The sequence below is a fragment of the Mustelus asterias genome, chromosome 5 (genome assembly GCF_964213995.1).
Source record: "Mustelus asterias chromosome 5, sMusAst1.hap1.1, whole genome shotgun sequence".
Lineage (NCBI taxonomy): Eukaryota > Metazoa > Chordata > Chondrichthyes > Carcharhiniformes > Triakidae > Mustelus > Mustelus asterias.
The window spans coordinates 110,712,774-110,727,976 of NC_135805.1; the positions used below are offsets into that span (position 1 = coordinate 110,712,774).

General features: G+C 41.5%; 1 protein-coding gene across 4 annotated transcripts in view; it reads right to left on the reverse strand.

The window, feature by feature from the left end:
• trappc12 (trafficking protein particle complex subunit 12) overlaps positions 1 to 15,203 on the reverse strand; it is a 76,773-nt gene that overhangs the window by 50,035 nt on the left and 11,535 nt on the right. For all 4 annotated transcript variants that reach the window (XM_078213202.1, XM_078213203.1, XM_078213201.1 and 1 more), the window contains 3 exons: positions 9,173 to 9,289; positions 5,328 to 5,441; positions 3,986 to 4,124 (listed from right to left, as the gene is read on the reverse strand). In XM_078213202.1, coding sequence (XP_078069328.1) covers positions 3,986 to 4,124; positions 5,328 to 5,441; positions 9,173 to 9,289 — 370 coding nt within the window. The remainder of the gene's footprint in view (positions 1 to 3,985; positions 4,125 to 5,327; positions 5,442 to 9,172; positions 9,290 to 15,203) is intronic.

The following is a 15,203-nucleotide window of genomic DNA, read 5'->3' on the forward strand; positions in this document are numbered from 1 at the left end:
GTGAATCTCTGGAATTCTCTGCCCACTGAGGTGGTGGAGGCTACCTCGCTGAATATGTTTAAAGCGCGGATGGATGGATTCCTGATCGGTAAGGGAATTAAGGGTTATGGGGATCAGGCGGGTAAGTGGTACTGATCCACGTCAGATCAGCCATGATCTTATTGAATGGCGGGGCAGGCTCGAGGGGCTAGATGGCCTACTCCTGCTCCTATTTCTTATGTTCTTATGTACATCTACTACCTTTTTAATGCATTGCCCATTTCAAGTGTTTCTAGTTCCCCTACTGTCTCCTTTGCACCTTGGACAGTCAGTCATTCTGTACCTCCATGCCCCACCTAAAGGACCACCACTTATTCTTTGAATAGAGGCTCGAACAATCATCTTTCACCAGTACCCTCCTCTGTCTAGTTGAACTTGTTCTTTGAATAATTTCTTCTTTGACGACTCACTCCCTGAAAGAATGTGGTATTGTTACAGGAACATGGATAGGCCCCACCTATGTCTGCCATTTTGTTGGATCCATGGAACATTCTTTTGCCCAGTCCTACTAAGTTCATTCCCATATCCCACTCTTCCAATACACTGATGATTAACGGTGCCGCTTCCTGCTCTGGGGTCCAAATTGAAACATTTCAATTTTACCTCTAATTTGCACTCCTCTCTTGCCTTCATAACGTCCAAATCTGATCCTTCTCTTCCTCAACTTCTTCATCGCCATTTCTGGGGATGGACTGCCAATCAATATCGAGCATAAATGCATTTCCCTCTTGACAGTGATCTTGATTTGACACCCTCCCACTCAGCTTCATTCAAGGACCTCATTCTCCTAGTTTCTTTGTCTCCATCACAGCTGTTCCAATTGGACTACCTTCCAAACCAGGTCTCACAACTTGACTTCCATTTTCCTCCATTGACAACTCTTCTCCATTCAAGTCCATAAGGTCGATCACACGTCCTGCACCTCTGCACTCAACTCTTCTGACTCTCTCCAAGAACTATACGAGGGCTGCTCCAATTCTCACCTGCCAAAACACTAGCCTTCACATTCAACAAATTATCCTCCACCATCCCCATAATCTCCAGCATGATTTCGCCACCAACCAAATTGCACTTTCCTCCAGCAGTGCGAAGGGGCATTTTATCTGTGAAAGCCTGCTCCATGCTTCCAACACCCCCTGCACGTATTCCTCTTCTCACGACATCTTTCTCTGCAAATGCATAAGATGCAACATCTCAAACGTCGAGTGCTCAAACACTCCTATCAAGTGAAACAGTGATTAATTATACTTTCAATTTAGTACACTGCTTCCAAAATGGTCTCCATTATACTGGGGTTGGGAAATGTAGGTTCGGGGATTGCTTTACTCAACACTTCAAGTGCATTTTAATTCTCTGCTCTAACCTTTACCTCCAACTTTTCTAATGAAGCTCAATGGAAGCTTGAGAACAGCACCTCATTCTTTGGCCTTACATGTAGCAACAGCCTGGACTGCCCAGGTCAAACATGAGTGAGCAAGGGTTAGGTGCATGCTCTGATCCCCTCATACTCACTCTGGCCTCCAGCTCCTGTCCATTTCATCAGCATGTATCTTGTTGAAGTCTGCTACTATCCTTCTGACTGTCCGCTACTTCTCAGAGACTCATTTGCAAACTTTGAAATTATACACAAGTCCAGGCCATTGTTATGCATCAAAAGGAGCAGTGATCCTTATAGTGGTGATCCATGGAGGACACCACTATAAGCCTCCCTCCATTCAAATACAACTGTTCACCATTAATCTGTTTTCTGTTTCTTAGCCAAATTTGTATCCACGCTGCTACTGCCCCTTTAATTCCATAGGCTTCAACACTGTTACTAAGTCTAACAATGTGGTACTTCATCAAATGCTTTTTGAAAGCCCATCCATAGAATATCAGCAACACTACCCTCAATGACCCTTTGTTACTTCTTAATAGGAGCAGAGATCTGCATACAACACTCAAGCCTCCTCTGCTATGTAAGATTATGGCTGATCTTCTGCCTCAACTCCACTTTGCTGTCTGCAAAGAACAGAACCAAGTCAGTCAAACATTATTTTCTTTTATCAAATCATTTATTACCATTGGTAATCCATGTTTTTCCATTTCCCATTCCCCCAAATGCCAGTATTTACCTGAACACTCTCTCTATTCTAGGGTTGTCGTTATCCACTTGTTGTTTTATCTGCCAATCTTTAATTCCAATCCACCAGGACCTGATTCCTTTTCAACTCAATGAAATTAGCTCCCTATCAGTTGAATATTTTCACCTGTGAATTTGCCATATATTTTCTCATAACTATTCTAAACCTCATTATATAGGATCACATTCTCAAATACTGTCCCATCAAAATATCCTCCACTTTGTCTACTTGAAGCCGCAGCCACTCCATGATTGTGAGACGAGAGTGACTGCCCTTGATGTCAAGGCAGCATTTGACTGAGTGTGGTGTTAAGGAACTCAAGCAAAACTGGAGTCAATGGGAATCAGGGGGAAAACTCTCCACTGGTTGGAGTCAGACCTGATACAAAGGAAGATGGTGGTGGTTGGAGGCCAATCATCTCAGCTCCAGGACATCACTGCAAGAATTCCTCAGGGAATTGTTCTCGGCCCAACCATCTTAAGTAACTTCCTTCCATCATAAGGTCAGAAGTGGGGATGTTCGCAGATGACTGCACAATGTTCAGTACCATTTGTGAGTCCTCGGATACTGAAGCAGTTCATGTCCAAATATGGCAAGGCCTGGGCTGACAAATGGCAAGTAACATTTGTATCACACAAGTGCCAGGCAATGACCATCTCCAACAAGAGTGAATTTAACCATCGCGTCTTGACTTTCAATGGTATTACCATAGTCCAAACTGCCATTATCAACATCCTGGAGGTTAGCCATACAAATACTGTGGCTATCAGAGCGGGTCAAAGGCTAGGAATCCTGCAGTGACTAACCTAACTCCTGACTCCCCCAAAGCCTGTCCACCTACAAGGCACAAATCAGGAGTCTAATGGAATGCTCTCCATTTGTTTGGATGAGTGCAGCTCCAACAACACTCAACAAGTTCGACGCCATCCTGGACAAAGCAGCCTGTTTGATTGGCACCTCTTCCACAAATATTTAATCCCTCCACCACTGATGTACAGTGACAGCCTTGTGTACCATCTACAAGATGCACTGCAGGAACTCCCCAAGATTCCTTAGGCAGCACCTTTCAAAACCACAACTGCTACGATCTAGAAGAACAAGAGTAGCAGATACTTGGGGACAGCACCACCTGGAGGTTCCCTCCCAAGTCACTCATCTTCCTGACTTGGAAATATATCACTATTCCTTCACTGATGCTGGGTCAAAATCCTGAAATTCTCTCCCTGACAGCAATGTGAGTGTTCCTACACTTCAGGGACTGCAGCGATTCAAGTAGGCAGCTCAAGGCCACCTTATGAAGGGCAACTGGGGATGGGCAATAAATGTTGGTCCAGCCAGTGACACCCACATGCTGTAAATGAATGAAAAAAATATTCTTCTTGCAACTTTTATGAAAACTACCTGCAAGTTTGTTCCTCCATCTCCTTTCCAATATTTTAAGGTCCATAGTATACATCCACAATGTAATAGCTAACAGCTCCATCTATTCTTAACTTTACCCAAATAGAGATTCTTTTTGTACATAATCTGTTTTTCCAATGTATAACAGCAACCTGAATCAAGATTGCTATATACTCTCCTTTGTTTCCTTCCCAATTTTCAGAGAATGCTGCAAACATGGATTAGCAATAGTTTTAATTGCTGAGGAAATTATGTTTTTAGCATACATTAAAAAATTACAAAAATATGAAAAGTTAACATCAGCTAACATTTTTGCTTCATTAGCGGAAAAACAAAACTGGTGATGGAGTGGACAATCTCCTCCACTGCAGTGTCAATAAAGAGAACACTATACATTAACTTTGAATGTAATAAAAAGTAACCTCTGCGTCCTGGGTACACATGAGGATAGTACTCATAGTACAAGTCTGGTTGATCGAGGCTCCCAAAAGGCTCAAATTCCATCTCAGCGTTTTGAAACAAACTCAGCTTCATCAACAACGCTAGTCGTACAAACCACAGCTGTAATAATGAACATATTATTGTCACTTAGTCTGCATTGCAATAAAAGGTAATATCTTGAAAATGTTAAAAGATGCATATTTACATACGCACACAGTACCATTTTTAAAAAGTGTTTATTCCTTCATCATGGCTCAGATTTAATTTGGTGAACAGTTGAGCCATATACAGAAGAAATCATGCAGTGATTCCAATTCTGTCAGTTTGCTGCCCTCAGCTGGGATAACAGTAAGGTCAAAACAGTTGGTTCTCAATGTTCCTGGATTTCACCAGGATTTCCAAACTTCGCTGTTGAACAACTTGTTTTGGAAGTATGTGGCATCAGGTTTGGCTGTGATGACCTTGTCATTGCCAACAACAGTCAAACAAAACATAATTAAGTGCACCAAATTAGTTGGTAAAATTCTGTGCATTCATGTTTGCTTCATGCCTGTGATTTCTCCCTAACTCCACTCCGCTCGGTTGAGATTTAACTCCTTTCATCCTCCTTCCAGTTGAGTTATTTCTGTACCATTGGAAGCTGGTATTGTGTTCAGTTGTTGCATCACATTCACATTTATACAGAAGATGCATTTAAAAAAATGGTTGCACAAGGTAGAATGAATTTGTAAATTGATAATCAGCTAAGATTGATCAATTGGACCTTAGATAAGGAAGAATCTGACTTAAGGACAAAGATTGGGTGATAGCAGTCAATTTGTAACATTTATAACACACACATTTTTGTACGGAATATACACACACAATACTTGCATTGTGTTCCAGGAGTCCATACAGCCATTTTTTAAAAACACAGAACAGGGTTTCGGAAACCAAAACATTGAGCACTTCATCCCAGGACACTAAGGGGTGATCCAGCACGGCCATTGCACCCAACCTGCACATCCTTGGACCGTGGGAGGAAACCGGAGCTCCCGGAGGAAACCCACGCAGTGACCCAAGCCAGGAATCAAACCCAAGTCCCTAGAGCTGTGAGGCAGCAGTGCTAACCACTGTGCCGCCCCCATATTTCATATGTAAATGTGTAAAATAATAGCAGAAATCATTCGTCATCACATGGATGTCATGATCCAAGTAGATAGGATGATTTTTGTTTTGATTTGACACATCCCTTCATGCTGGCTCCTGTTTGCTGCAGTTCAGTGATATCAAATCAATCAATCTGAAATACTTCTGATCAAATTTAAAAATGGGCCAACCTACCTGCACGGAATCTGTAGTGTGGTTAGTTGGCTGACCACTTTTGCCATAGCCTTGACCATGTGCTGTGAGTAATCTTCCACAGAGATCAACAGCAGCTCTCCAGTTCTTAGTATTCTGTTAGCACAGAAAGAAACATATCACTAATTCATCAACAGCTCGTGATATTTCAGAAAGGTGCATATATTGTAGCAAAGAACATTACCTTAAAACTTTTAAGCTACTTTAGGTAAACATTGACCATTGGCTTTTTGTAGATGATAAACATACAAATTAAATAGGGAATATCAAAACACAAAATAACTTCCAACATCAATCATAAAATCCAGTATCCTGGCTGAGGGAAAATCCTGATCTTAATTTAACCAAGAACAATGGGATGAACAATTCTTCCAAAAGCACTATGAAATGAACTAGGACAACATCTGTACAGTTTCTAGTAGCTACAGAAGTGTTCATATTTCAGAATTTAACCTCACGACAAGAATATTTGATGCTTGCCTTCTGCCTCCTCAATTTCAAAGAAATCTCAACCTTCCAACAATGGTGCAAACAGACACACATAGCTTTACTGTTCTTGAACAAGAAGCATCCAATATGACGATTTGGGATCAAAAGTTAAAATGGGCTCCCTTTTGTCTTTTTTATTCACATTCTTTGCTGGCTAGGCCAACATGTATTGCCCACTCCAAATTGCTCTTGGTGGTCATGAGCTGCCTTCTCCAACTGCTACAGTCCACATGGTGTAGGTACAGCCACAGTGATGTAAGGGAGGGAGTGCCAGGATTTTGACCCAGTGACAGTGAAGGAATTGTGACATATTGCCAAGTCAGGATGGCGAGTGGCTTAGAGGGGAACTTTCAGGTGGTGGCGGTCCCATGTATCTGCTGGCCTTGTCCTTTTAGATGGTAGCATTCATGTGTTTAAAATGTGCTGTCTAAGGAGGATGGGGTGCCAAACAAGCAGGCTGCTTTGTCCTTGATGGTGTCAAGCTTTTTGAGCGCTGTTGAAGCTGCACTCATCCAGGCAAGTGGAGAGTATTCCACTGCACTCCTGGCTTGTGCCTTGTAGATAGTGGACAGGCTTGTTTGTTTTTTTTAACGCCTCACTGATCTGTACCTATGGAACATCATAGGAATTAAATGGAAGGACAAAGTGTCCAACATTGAGGTACTTCAAATAACAGAAAAGTTTGCAATTAAAGCACTTATCATCAAGGCTCTGCTCAGATGAAGTGGGCATTTGTATATATGACTGAAGAAAAAATCTCCAAGGTGGTCATGTACAGTATTCACAACTTAATCCTGGACACTGCCTGTGAGGTAGGACAAGGATTAGATTCAAGGATTCCTTGAAAGTGAACCTGAAGAAATGTGGCAAGTCCACCATGGACTGGGAGAAAAGCGCACAAGAAAAAAACCCCCTGGGGAGCAGTCTAAAATAGTAATGTTGCTTCCTTTGAATAGAAAGAAAATACAGGCAGCTAAGGACAAAAGATAAGCTAGATCGGGCAGTCCTAACAAAATCAGATAATTCATCCCTTTCCGCACTACGGAAAGCTATGATGGTCTACAGTAAAGTTAGGAGACACAATGGATGACCCAATGCATTAAGAAATGGCCATTCTTGATAACAAATTGACGATGACAATATTTGCACCCCTGATCACTTAGTAACCTTTATCCCTTTTAGACTCTTGTTTTCCAAGAAGTATGTGGCCTCCTCATTCTTCCCACCAAAATGCATAATACAAAGACAGCTGAATTTTCTTCCTGCAGGGAAATTTGATTTCCAGTTGCCACTTTTACCCGACAATCTCATTAAGCTCAGGGCCAAACTTGAATTTCCATGGTGCAACATTTGATTGGTAACTTTAATAAGTTTCTAATTCCAGAAATTTCAGCTGTACCTTTATTGAAATGTCTAAACAATAAACTTGGTAGAACAGATATAATAATAAAAATCTACAGAAAGAAAAGCATTGACTGTGTGAAGTGGTTACAATGGCAGTTGCGAGATATTGAGAGTTCCTGTAATATAAGGGAATTATATTTACATTCCTTTTTCTTGAATATACATCAACTAATGATAAAATGCAATAAAAATATTGAAATGCATAGAGTCAAACAAGAAAATAGGAACAGGAAAATAGGTAATTTAGCTCCTTCCATCTTTTTTGCCATTCCATTAATCAGACCCCACCCCCCAATACTGACTCATCCAACTGTTACCAGCTTAACCCTGTTTCCCTTCTCTCTCATATTTATTCCACTTCTCCTGTGGGAGCATATTCTACATTTTCAACATGCTCTGGGTAAAGAAGTCCCTTCAAAATTCCCTGCTTGATTTCTTTGTGATTATATATATTGATGGATTCCAGTTTTGCTCATCCCCACAAGTGGAAACACAATGTCAGCGTCCAAGTATATTCATCCATCCCTGCTAAGTATAAACTTGCATTTTTGGTAACATGATGTAAATCTTTTTTTGCACCCTCTCAGCATCTCCATATTATAAAAAATATATGCATCTCCATATATTTTTTATAATATGGCAACCAGAACTGTACATTACAAGTGAGGTCTAATCAAGTTTAGCCTGACTACTCTCTAATTCTGTCACTCCAGAAATAAACCCTAATACTTTGTTGCACGCTAATTTCAGAAAGTTGTAAGAGCAATAGGGTAGTGACAATGGAGACATTTTATTGACCTAACATAGACCAAGATAAATGGTGCAAAGGCAAGGACGGGGAGGAATTCTTTAAGTGTGTAGCAGACAACTTTTCTGACCAGTACGTTTCAAGCCCAACAAGAATAGAAGCAGTGCTGAACCAAGTTTTGGAGAATGCCGTGGGGCAACCAGAGCATCTGGGAAACAAGGATCACAATAACATTATGTTTAATGAAGTTCTGGAAAAAGACAAAGTAAAGATGCTCAAATGGAAGAGGCCTCAACTCAACGAGTGAAAAAGGGATTTATTTAGCTCAAGTCAATTGCAAACTAGGATTGGCAGGTAAATGGGAGGTCCTGTCTAATGAGTGAGAAAGGGAAGGCATCCACAGCTCCTGATTCCTGGGTGACTAAAGCAACTGAGATTGAACTAAAACAGAAAAGAGTGTGATAGAAGCAGATTCAATCATAGCTTTCAGAAGGAAATTGGATATATATAAATATACACGCTTGAAAAGGAAATGTTTGCTTGGCTTTAGGGAAAGAACGGAGAAGTGAGATAATTAGACAGCTCTTTCAAAGACCACGCACAGGCACGATGCGTCATGTCACCGCATTTGGTATCATCCATTTCTAATTTGAAGCATGTGCCCCCCTTTTCTGAATTCCATCATCAAAATAAATATTATATTTGAATCTATCCACCCAGTCGCTTCATCATTTGAACAAACTCAATTAGATATAAATTCAAATGAATATATGCCAGGTTTATGTCACCTAAGCTCACCATTTAATTCTTCAAGTTTGGGTATTGTGTTGGTGAATTGATGGCAGCAAATTGATTTGAGGATTATAGGCGCTGGGGTCAGAAATAACTTTTTTTTGGGGAGGTGCAGGGATAAATGTGCAGGGTAAATCAAGCAGCATTCAACGATATGTTCTCTTAACATAAAAAATCCTTTCATTTTACTGAATAGGTAAGCTAAAAAGGATAAACAAACATTGTTGCATGTTAATGAGAATGCAGACAGAAATACTAAAGAATTCTTCTTCCTTCTGAACACCTCTCAGGTAACAAATATATTTCATGGTAATGCAAATGCACACTATTTAAAAGAAACAATGTTGCCTCGCATCTCTACGATAAAACTGTAAATGGACGACACTTTACTTACTATTAATTGCTTGAGTCCCACAAAGGACTGCTCCACAGCATTTGCAGTCAAAGCTTGTCTCTTCATTGCAGCCTGCTCTCCCAAAAACCGCAGCATTACTTCCTTGACGGCATCACCCTAAAAGGATCAGAGCACATCCACACAGTTTGATTAATGAGTCATTTGTGCCAGATGAAGCAGTTTTTGAAAAGCTATCTTCCATTCTGTCCTGGAGATTTAAATTGCACATAATGGTGCAAACCAGCCAGTCATTTTTAAATTTGATTTTGACTAATTTCTATCCATGTTGAAAATTGAGTAGTTACAGTGAACCTGGGAAAATGTACAAGAATGACCCTCATGTGAACTGTTGGAACAGCTATATGAGAAAAAAAATCTTACATTGTCTCCATTTCCTGTCAATCATAGAATATTTATGGTGCAGGAGGCGGCTATTCGTCCCATCGAGTCTGCACCGGCTCTCCAGCAGAGCATCGCACTCAGGCTCTATCCCCCGTAACTCCAAGTATTTCCCCACTAATCCCCCCCTTAACCTATGCATCTTGGGACAATTTAGCATGGCCAATCCACCTAACCCACACGTCTTTGGAAATCAACTTTATTATAAATTCAATATCCATATTTCTAAGTCAAATTACCCATATAAACTTGTCATGTTGTTAATACCCACCTGCCAGTGGTGGCACAGTATTTCAGCTTTGCATTTCCTGAACCTCAATTGGAGGAAAACACTGATCCCCAAATTGCCATAGGCTTTGCTATTTAAATGTAAAGCCAAAGTAATGCATACAAGGGGAGGCGATGGCCTAGTGGTATTATCGCTAGACTATTAATCCAGAAACTCAGCTAATGTTCTGGGGATCCCGGGTTCGAATCCTGCCACAGCAGATGATGGAATTTGAATTCAATAAAAAACATCTGGAATTAAGAATCTACTGATGACCATGAAACCATTGTCGATTGTCAGAAAAACCCATCTGGTTCACTAATATCCTTTAGGGAAGGAAATCTGCCGTTCTTACCCGGTCTGGCCTCCATGTGACTCCAGAGCCACAGCAATGTGGTTGACTCTCAACTACCCTCGGGCAACTAGGGATGGGCAATAAATGCTGGTCAGCAGTGACACCCGTGTCCCGTGAATGAATTTAAAAAAAATACAAGTACAGAATATATGATTTCAAAATGGATAATTATGTCTGCATATTTTCAAACAAATTTCCCTCTCCTGTAAACTATATGTAATATTCCTTTTTGTTCGTCATGGGATGTGAGCGGATGGCCCTCGAGGTGGTGAACTACTTCCGTGATCACAATGCTCCATGTGGTGTAGATACACTAACAGTGCTGTAAGGACGGACACTCCAGCATGTTGATCCACTTGGTGAAGGAACAGTGAGATAGTTCCAGGTAAGGATGGTGCTTGACTTGCAAGTGGTAGTGTTCACATGTATCTCCCTGTCTTTCTAGGTGGTAGAGGTTGCGGGCTTGGAAGGTGCAGTCGAAGGATCCTTGGTGAATTGCTGGAGTGCATCTTTTAGATTAGACACACTGCTCTTGTGTAGTACTAATGTCCCTTGCCATTCATCAGCCCAAGCCTGAATGTTGTCCAAGTCTTGTTATACACAGAAACGGACTGCTTCAGTGTCTGAGGAGTTGCAAAAGATGTGCACTGTGCAATCATCCACTTCTGATCTTTAGTTGGAGGGAAGGTCATTGATGAAGCATCTGAAGATGGTTAGGGCATAAAACATTACCCATGAGGAATTCAAACAGTGATGTCTAAATGGATTGGTCTATAACAAGAACAACCATCTTCCTTCGTTTCAAGTATGACCCAAACCAGTGGGGAGATTTTTGCAGATTCTCACTGACTTCAAGTTTGCTAGACTCCTTAAGGTCACACTCAATCAATCGTTGCCTTGATCTCAATGGCAGTCACTTGTTTCGCTTCTGGGATTCAGCTCTTTTGCCCATGTTTGGATCAAGGCCGTAATGAGGTCTTGAGCAGCGTGGCCCTGGCAGAAGTCAAACTGAGCACCGGTGAGCAGTTACAGCTGACGATGACACTTCCATCACTTGGCAACAATGACAGGGAAAAGCACTGGCTGATTCCTCCTCATGCAAAGCAACTTCCATTTGCTACCATCTTTGTATCTGACATTCTCAATCCCATAGTCCATGTTCTGTAACCTTTCTTACTGCTTTCACAAGGAACTTCCATCAAAACTTTCTAGCATATTCAAAAAGCCACTAGCATGCACACTACAAAAAACAATTCTTACTTTCTAACAACATGCTGAGTAATTCATATAATGCATGTACCCTTCACATACTCATTTATATTGTTCTACATGATGCATCCCCAGTTATTTCTCAGATGGATTAGGGCAGTTAACTGTAATTGTTAAATTTGAGCTTCCCCCCATTTATGAGTTCCACATTTAAACATTTGCAAGTTCACTGTAACATTTTCTTTAATAATTTGTGTGTTTGGTATCACTTCATAGGTTTGAGAATTGTCTCCTGCATGAAAACTGAAGAAGAATCTATTCAATGTTACTGCCCAATCCTGATCATCTGCAAGTTTTTAATCCCAATTTATCCATAACTACAACGACCAGTTTGTTGTCTCCCTTCTGCTCTTAGTTTAGTTCTCTTTTTTGGGTTTTCCTTGTGCATCCTGCTCTCCCTTTGCCCCGCTGTTGGTAGTTCTTAGCAACTTGTCCCTTCTTCTCCAAGGTACTGTCACTTTAAACTCCTCCCCTACATTTTTTCCTCCACCATTAAAAACCTCCTCGACACTTTTGTTTTGACCAAAGATTCAATTCAGTCTTTGGCATCTATTCTTTTATGGATTAACCTTCACCACCACCCCTCCCTCCATGCCGCACCCCAACCCCCCCAACACCAAATGCATTTTGGGACATTATCTATACTCAAGATGCTGTATAAATGCAAGTTGCTGCTCTTTACACCTCAAGCTTCTACTCCCAAGAGCAAAATCTTCAATTCTGTAGTCCGAAAGTATTACAGCAGTACACTGTGCACTGTTTTTTTCTGGCCTTCGCGTTTAGAATATCAAATTAAGTCCAACAATATAAATATAACAATTATTACATCCAACATATTCACAAAACTCCATGCTATTCATAGGCTCTGGTCAGGGGGCACAGTTAAGTGCAGTGGCCATCACTAAGGAGAAGGTTCTGGGGAAACTGAAAGGTCTGAAGTTGGATAAATCACCTGGACCGGATGGACTACACCCCAGGGTTCTAAAAGAGATAGCTGAGGAAATTGTGGAGGCATTGGTGGCGATCTTTCAGGAATCACTGGAGGCAAGGAGGGTACCAGAGGACTGAAAAGTAGCTAATGTAACACCGCTGTTTAAGAAGGGAGGGAGGCAGCAAATGGGAAATTATAGGCCGGTTAGCCTGACTTTGGTATTTGGCAAGATTTTAGAGTCCATTATTAAAGATGAAATTGCAGAGTACTTGGAAGTGCATGATAAAGTAGGACTGAATTAGCACGGCTTCGTCAAGTGGAGGACATGTCTGACAAATGTGTTAGAATTCTTTGAGGAGGTAACAAGGAAATTCGATAAAGGAGAACCAGCGGACGTGATTTATTTAGATTTCCAGAAGGCCTTTGACAAGGTGCCACATAGGAGACTATTAACTAAGTGCCCACAATGTTGAGGGTAAGATCCTGGCATGGTGCCTCAGGGGTCAGTGCTGGGACCACAACTTTTCACAATATACATTAACGATTTGTAGGAAGGAACTGAAGGCACTGTTGAGTTTGCAGATGATACAAAGATATGTAGAGGGACAGGTAGTATTGAGGAAGCAGGGGGGGGGGCTGCAGAAGGACTTGGACAGGTTAGGAGAGTGAGCAAAGAAGTGGCAGATGGAATACAATGTGGAAAAGTATTAGATTATGCACTTTGGAAGGAGGAATGGAGGCATAGACTATTTTCTAAATGGAAAAATGCTTAGGAAATCAGAAAACTAAAGGGACTTGAGAGTCATTGTTCAAGATTCTCTTAAGGTTAACGTGCAGGTTCAGTTGGCAGTTAGGAAGGCAAATGCGATGTTAGCATTCATGTCGAGAGGGCTAGAATACAAGAACAGGAATGTACTTCTGAGGCTGCATAAGGCTCTGGTCAGACTCCATTTGGAGTATTGTGAGCAGTTTTGGGCCCCTTATCTAAGGAAGGATGTGGTAGCCTTGGAAAGGGTCTAGAGGAGGTTCACAAGAATGATCCCTGGAATGAAGGCTTGTCGTATGAGGAACGGTTGAGGATTCTGGGTCTGTACTCGTTGGAGTTTAGAAGGATGAGGGGGGATCTTATTGAAACTTACAGGATACTGCAAGGCCTGGATAGAGTAGATTTGGAGAGGATGTTTCCACTAGTAGCAAAAACTAGAACCAGAGGGCACAACTTCAGGCTAAAGGGACAATCCTTTAAAACAGAGATGAGGAGGAATTTCTTCAGCCAGAGAGTGGTGGTGAATCTGTGAAACTCTTTGCTGCAGAAGGCTGTGGAGGCCAGGTCATTGAGTGTCTTTAAGACAAAGATAGCTAGGTTCTTGATTAATCAGGGGGTCAAGGGTTATGGAAAAGGCAGGAGAATGGGGATGAGAAAAGTATCAGCCATGATTGAATGGCGGAGCGGACTCGATGGGCCGAGTGGCCTAATTCTACTCCTATGTCTTATGGTGGATTACTCAACAGCAAGTGGGGTGCACATCTGTAGCCAACCTGACATATTGCACAAGGAAAATACTCCCTGACCACCTATATTTCCATTCCTACCTTCCAGTTGTCCCTAATCTGCTCATTCAACCACAGGGTTACTATTTTGCATGAACAGTATATATTTTTAAAATTCATTTTACGGGACAGGAGTGTCGCTGGCTGGGCCAGCATTTGTTGCCTGTCCCTCCATTTCAGAGGGCATGTGACAGTCAACCACATTGTTGTGAAGCTGAAGTCACATATAGACCAGACCTGGTAAGGATGGCAGATTTACTCCCCTAAAAGGACATTGGTGAACTAGATGGGTTTTTACCACAATCAACAATAGTTTCATGGTCATCTTTAGACTTTTTAATTCCAGATTTTTATTGATTTCAAATGTCACCATCTGCTGTGGTGGGATTTGAACCCAGGTCCCCAGATCTTGCCTCAAGTCTCTGGATTACTAGTCCAGTGACAGTACCATCACACCACTGTCTCCCCAATTACAATTCCAAGCTCTCCATCTTTCTGTTCACCTCGCATTCATGATCCAAAGCAACTATGTTAATCATTTGCCAGTATTATAATTCTATCCTTCCACAACTTGTATCCCATACCCTGAATTACAATGCACCATTTGAACTATGGCTCAAATCAAGACGCTTGTCCCTAAATATATAATGTCCTCTGCTAACATAAGGTGATATCACTCTTTTCTCAATGAGTATTCCCTCATTTCATTGCTGTTAATTTCCTTCTATATTTCCGTCTACGTTATAGATCTTAAGAATTGAAAACAGAAAAGTCACAGCACAGAAAGATGTCATTCAGCCCATTATGTCTGCGGTGGCTGAAAAATAAAATATTAGCTGCCCATTCTAATCCCACCTTCCTGCACCCGGTCATAGTCTTGTAGGATACAGCACTTCAGGTGCAGATCCATGTACCTTTTAATTGAGTTGAGGGCTTCTTCTTCCACCACTAATCTGGGCAGCAAATTGCAAACACCAGCCTCTGGGTGAAGAACGTTTTCCTCATGTCCCCTCTAATTTTTCCAGCCTTAAGTCTGTGTCCCTGGTAACTATGATGTGGAGATGCCGGCGTTGGACTGGGGTGAACACAGTAAGAAGTCTCACAACACCAGGTTAAAGTCCAACAGGTTTATTTGGTAGCAAATACCATAAGCTTTCGGAGTGCTGTTCCACTCCATCTGACGAAGGAGCAGCGCTCCGAAAGCTTATGGTATTTGCTACCAAATAAACCTGTTGGACTTTAACCTGGTGTTGTGAGA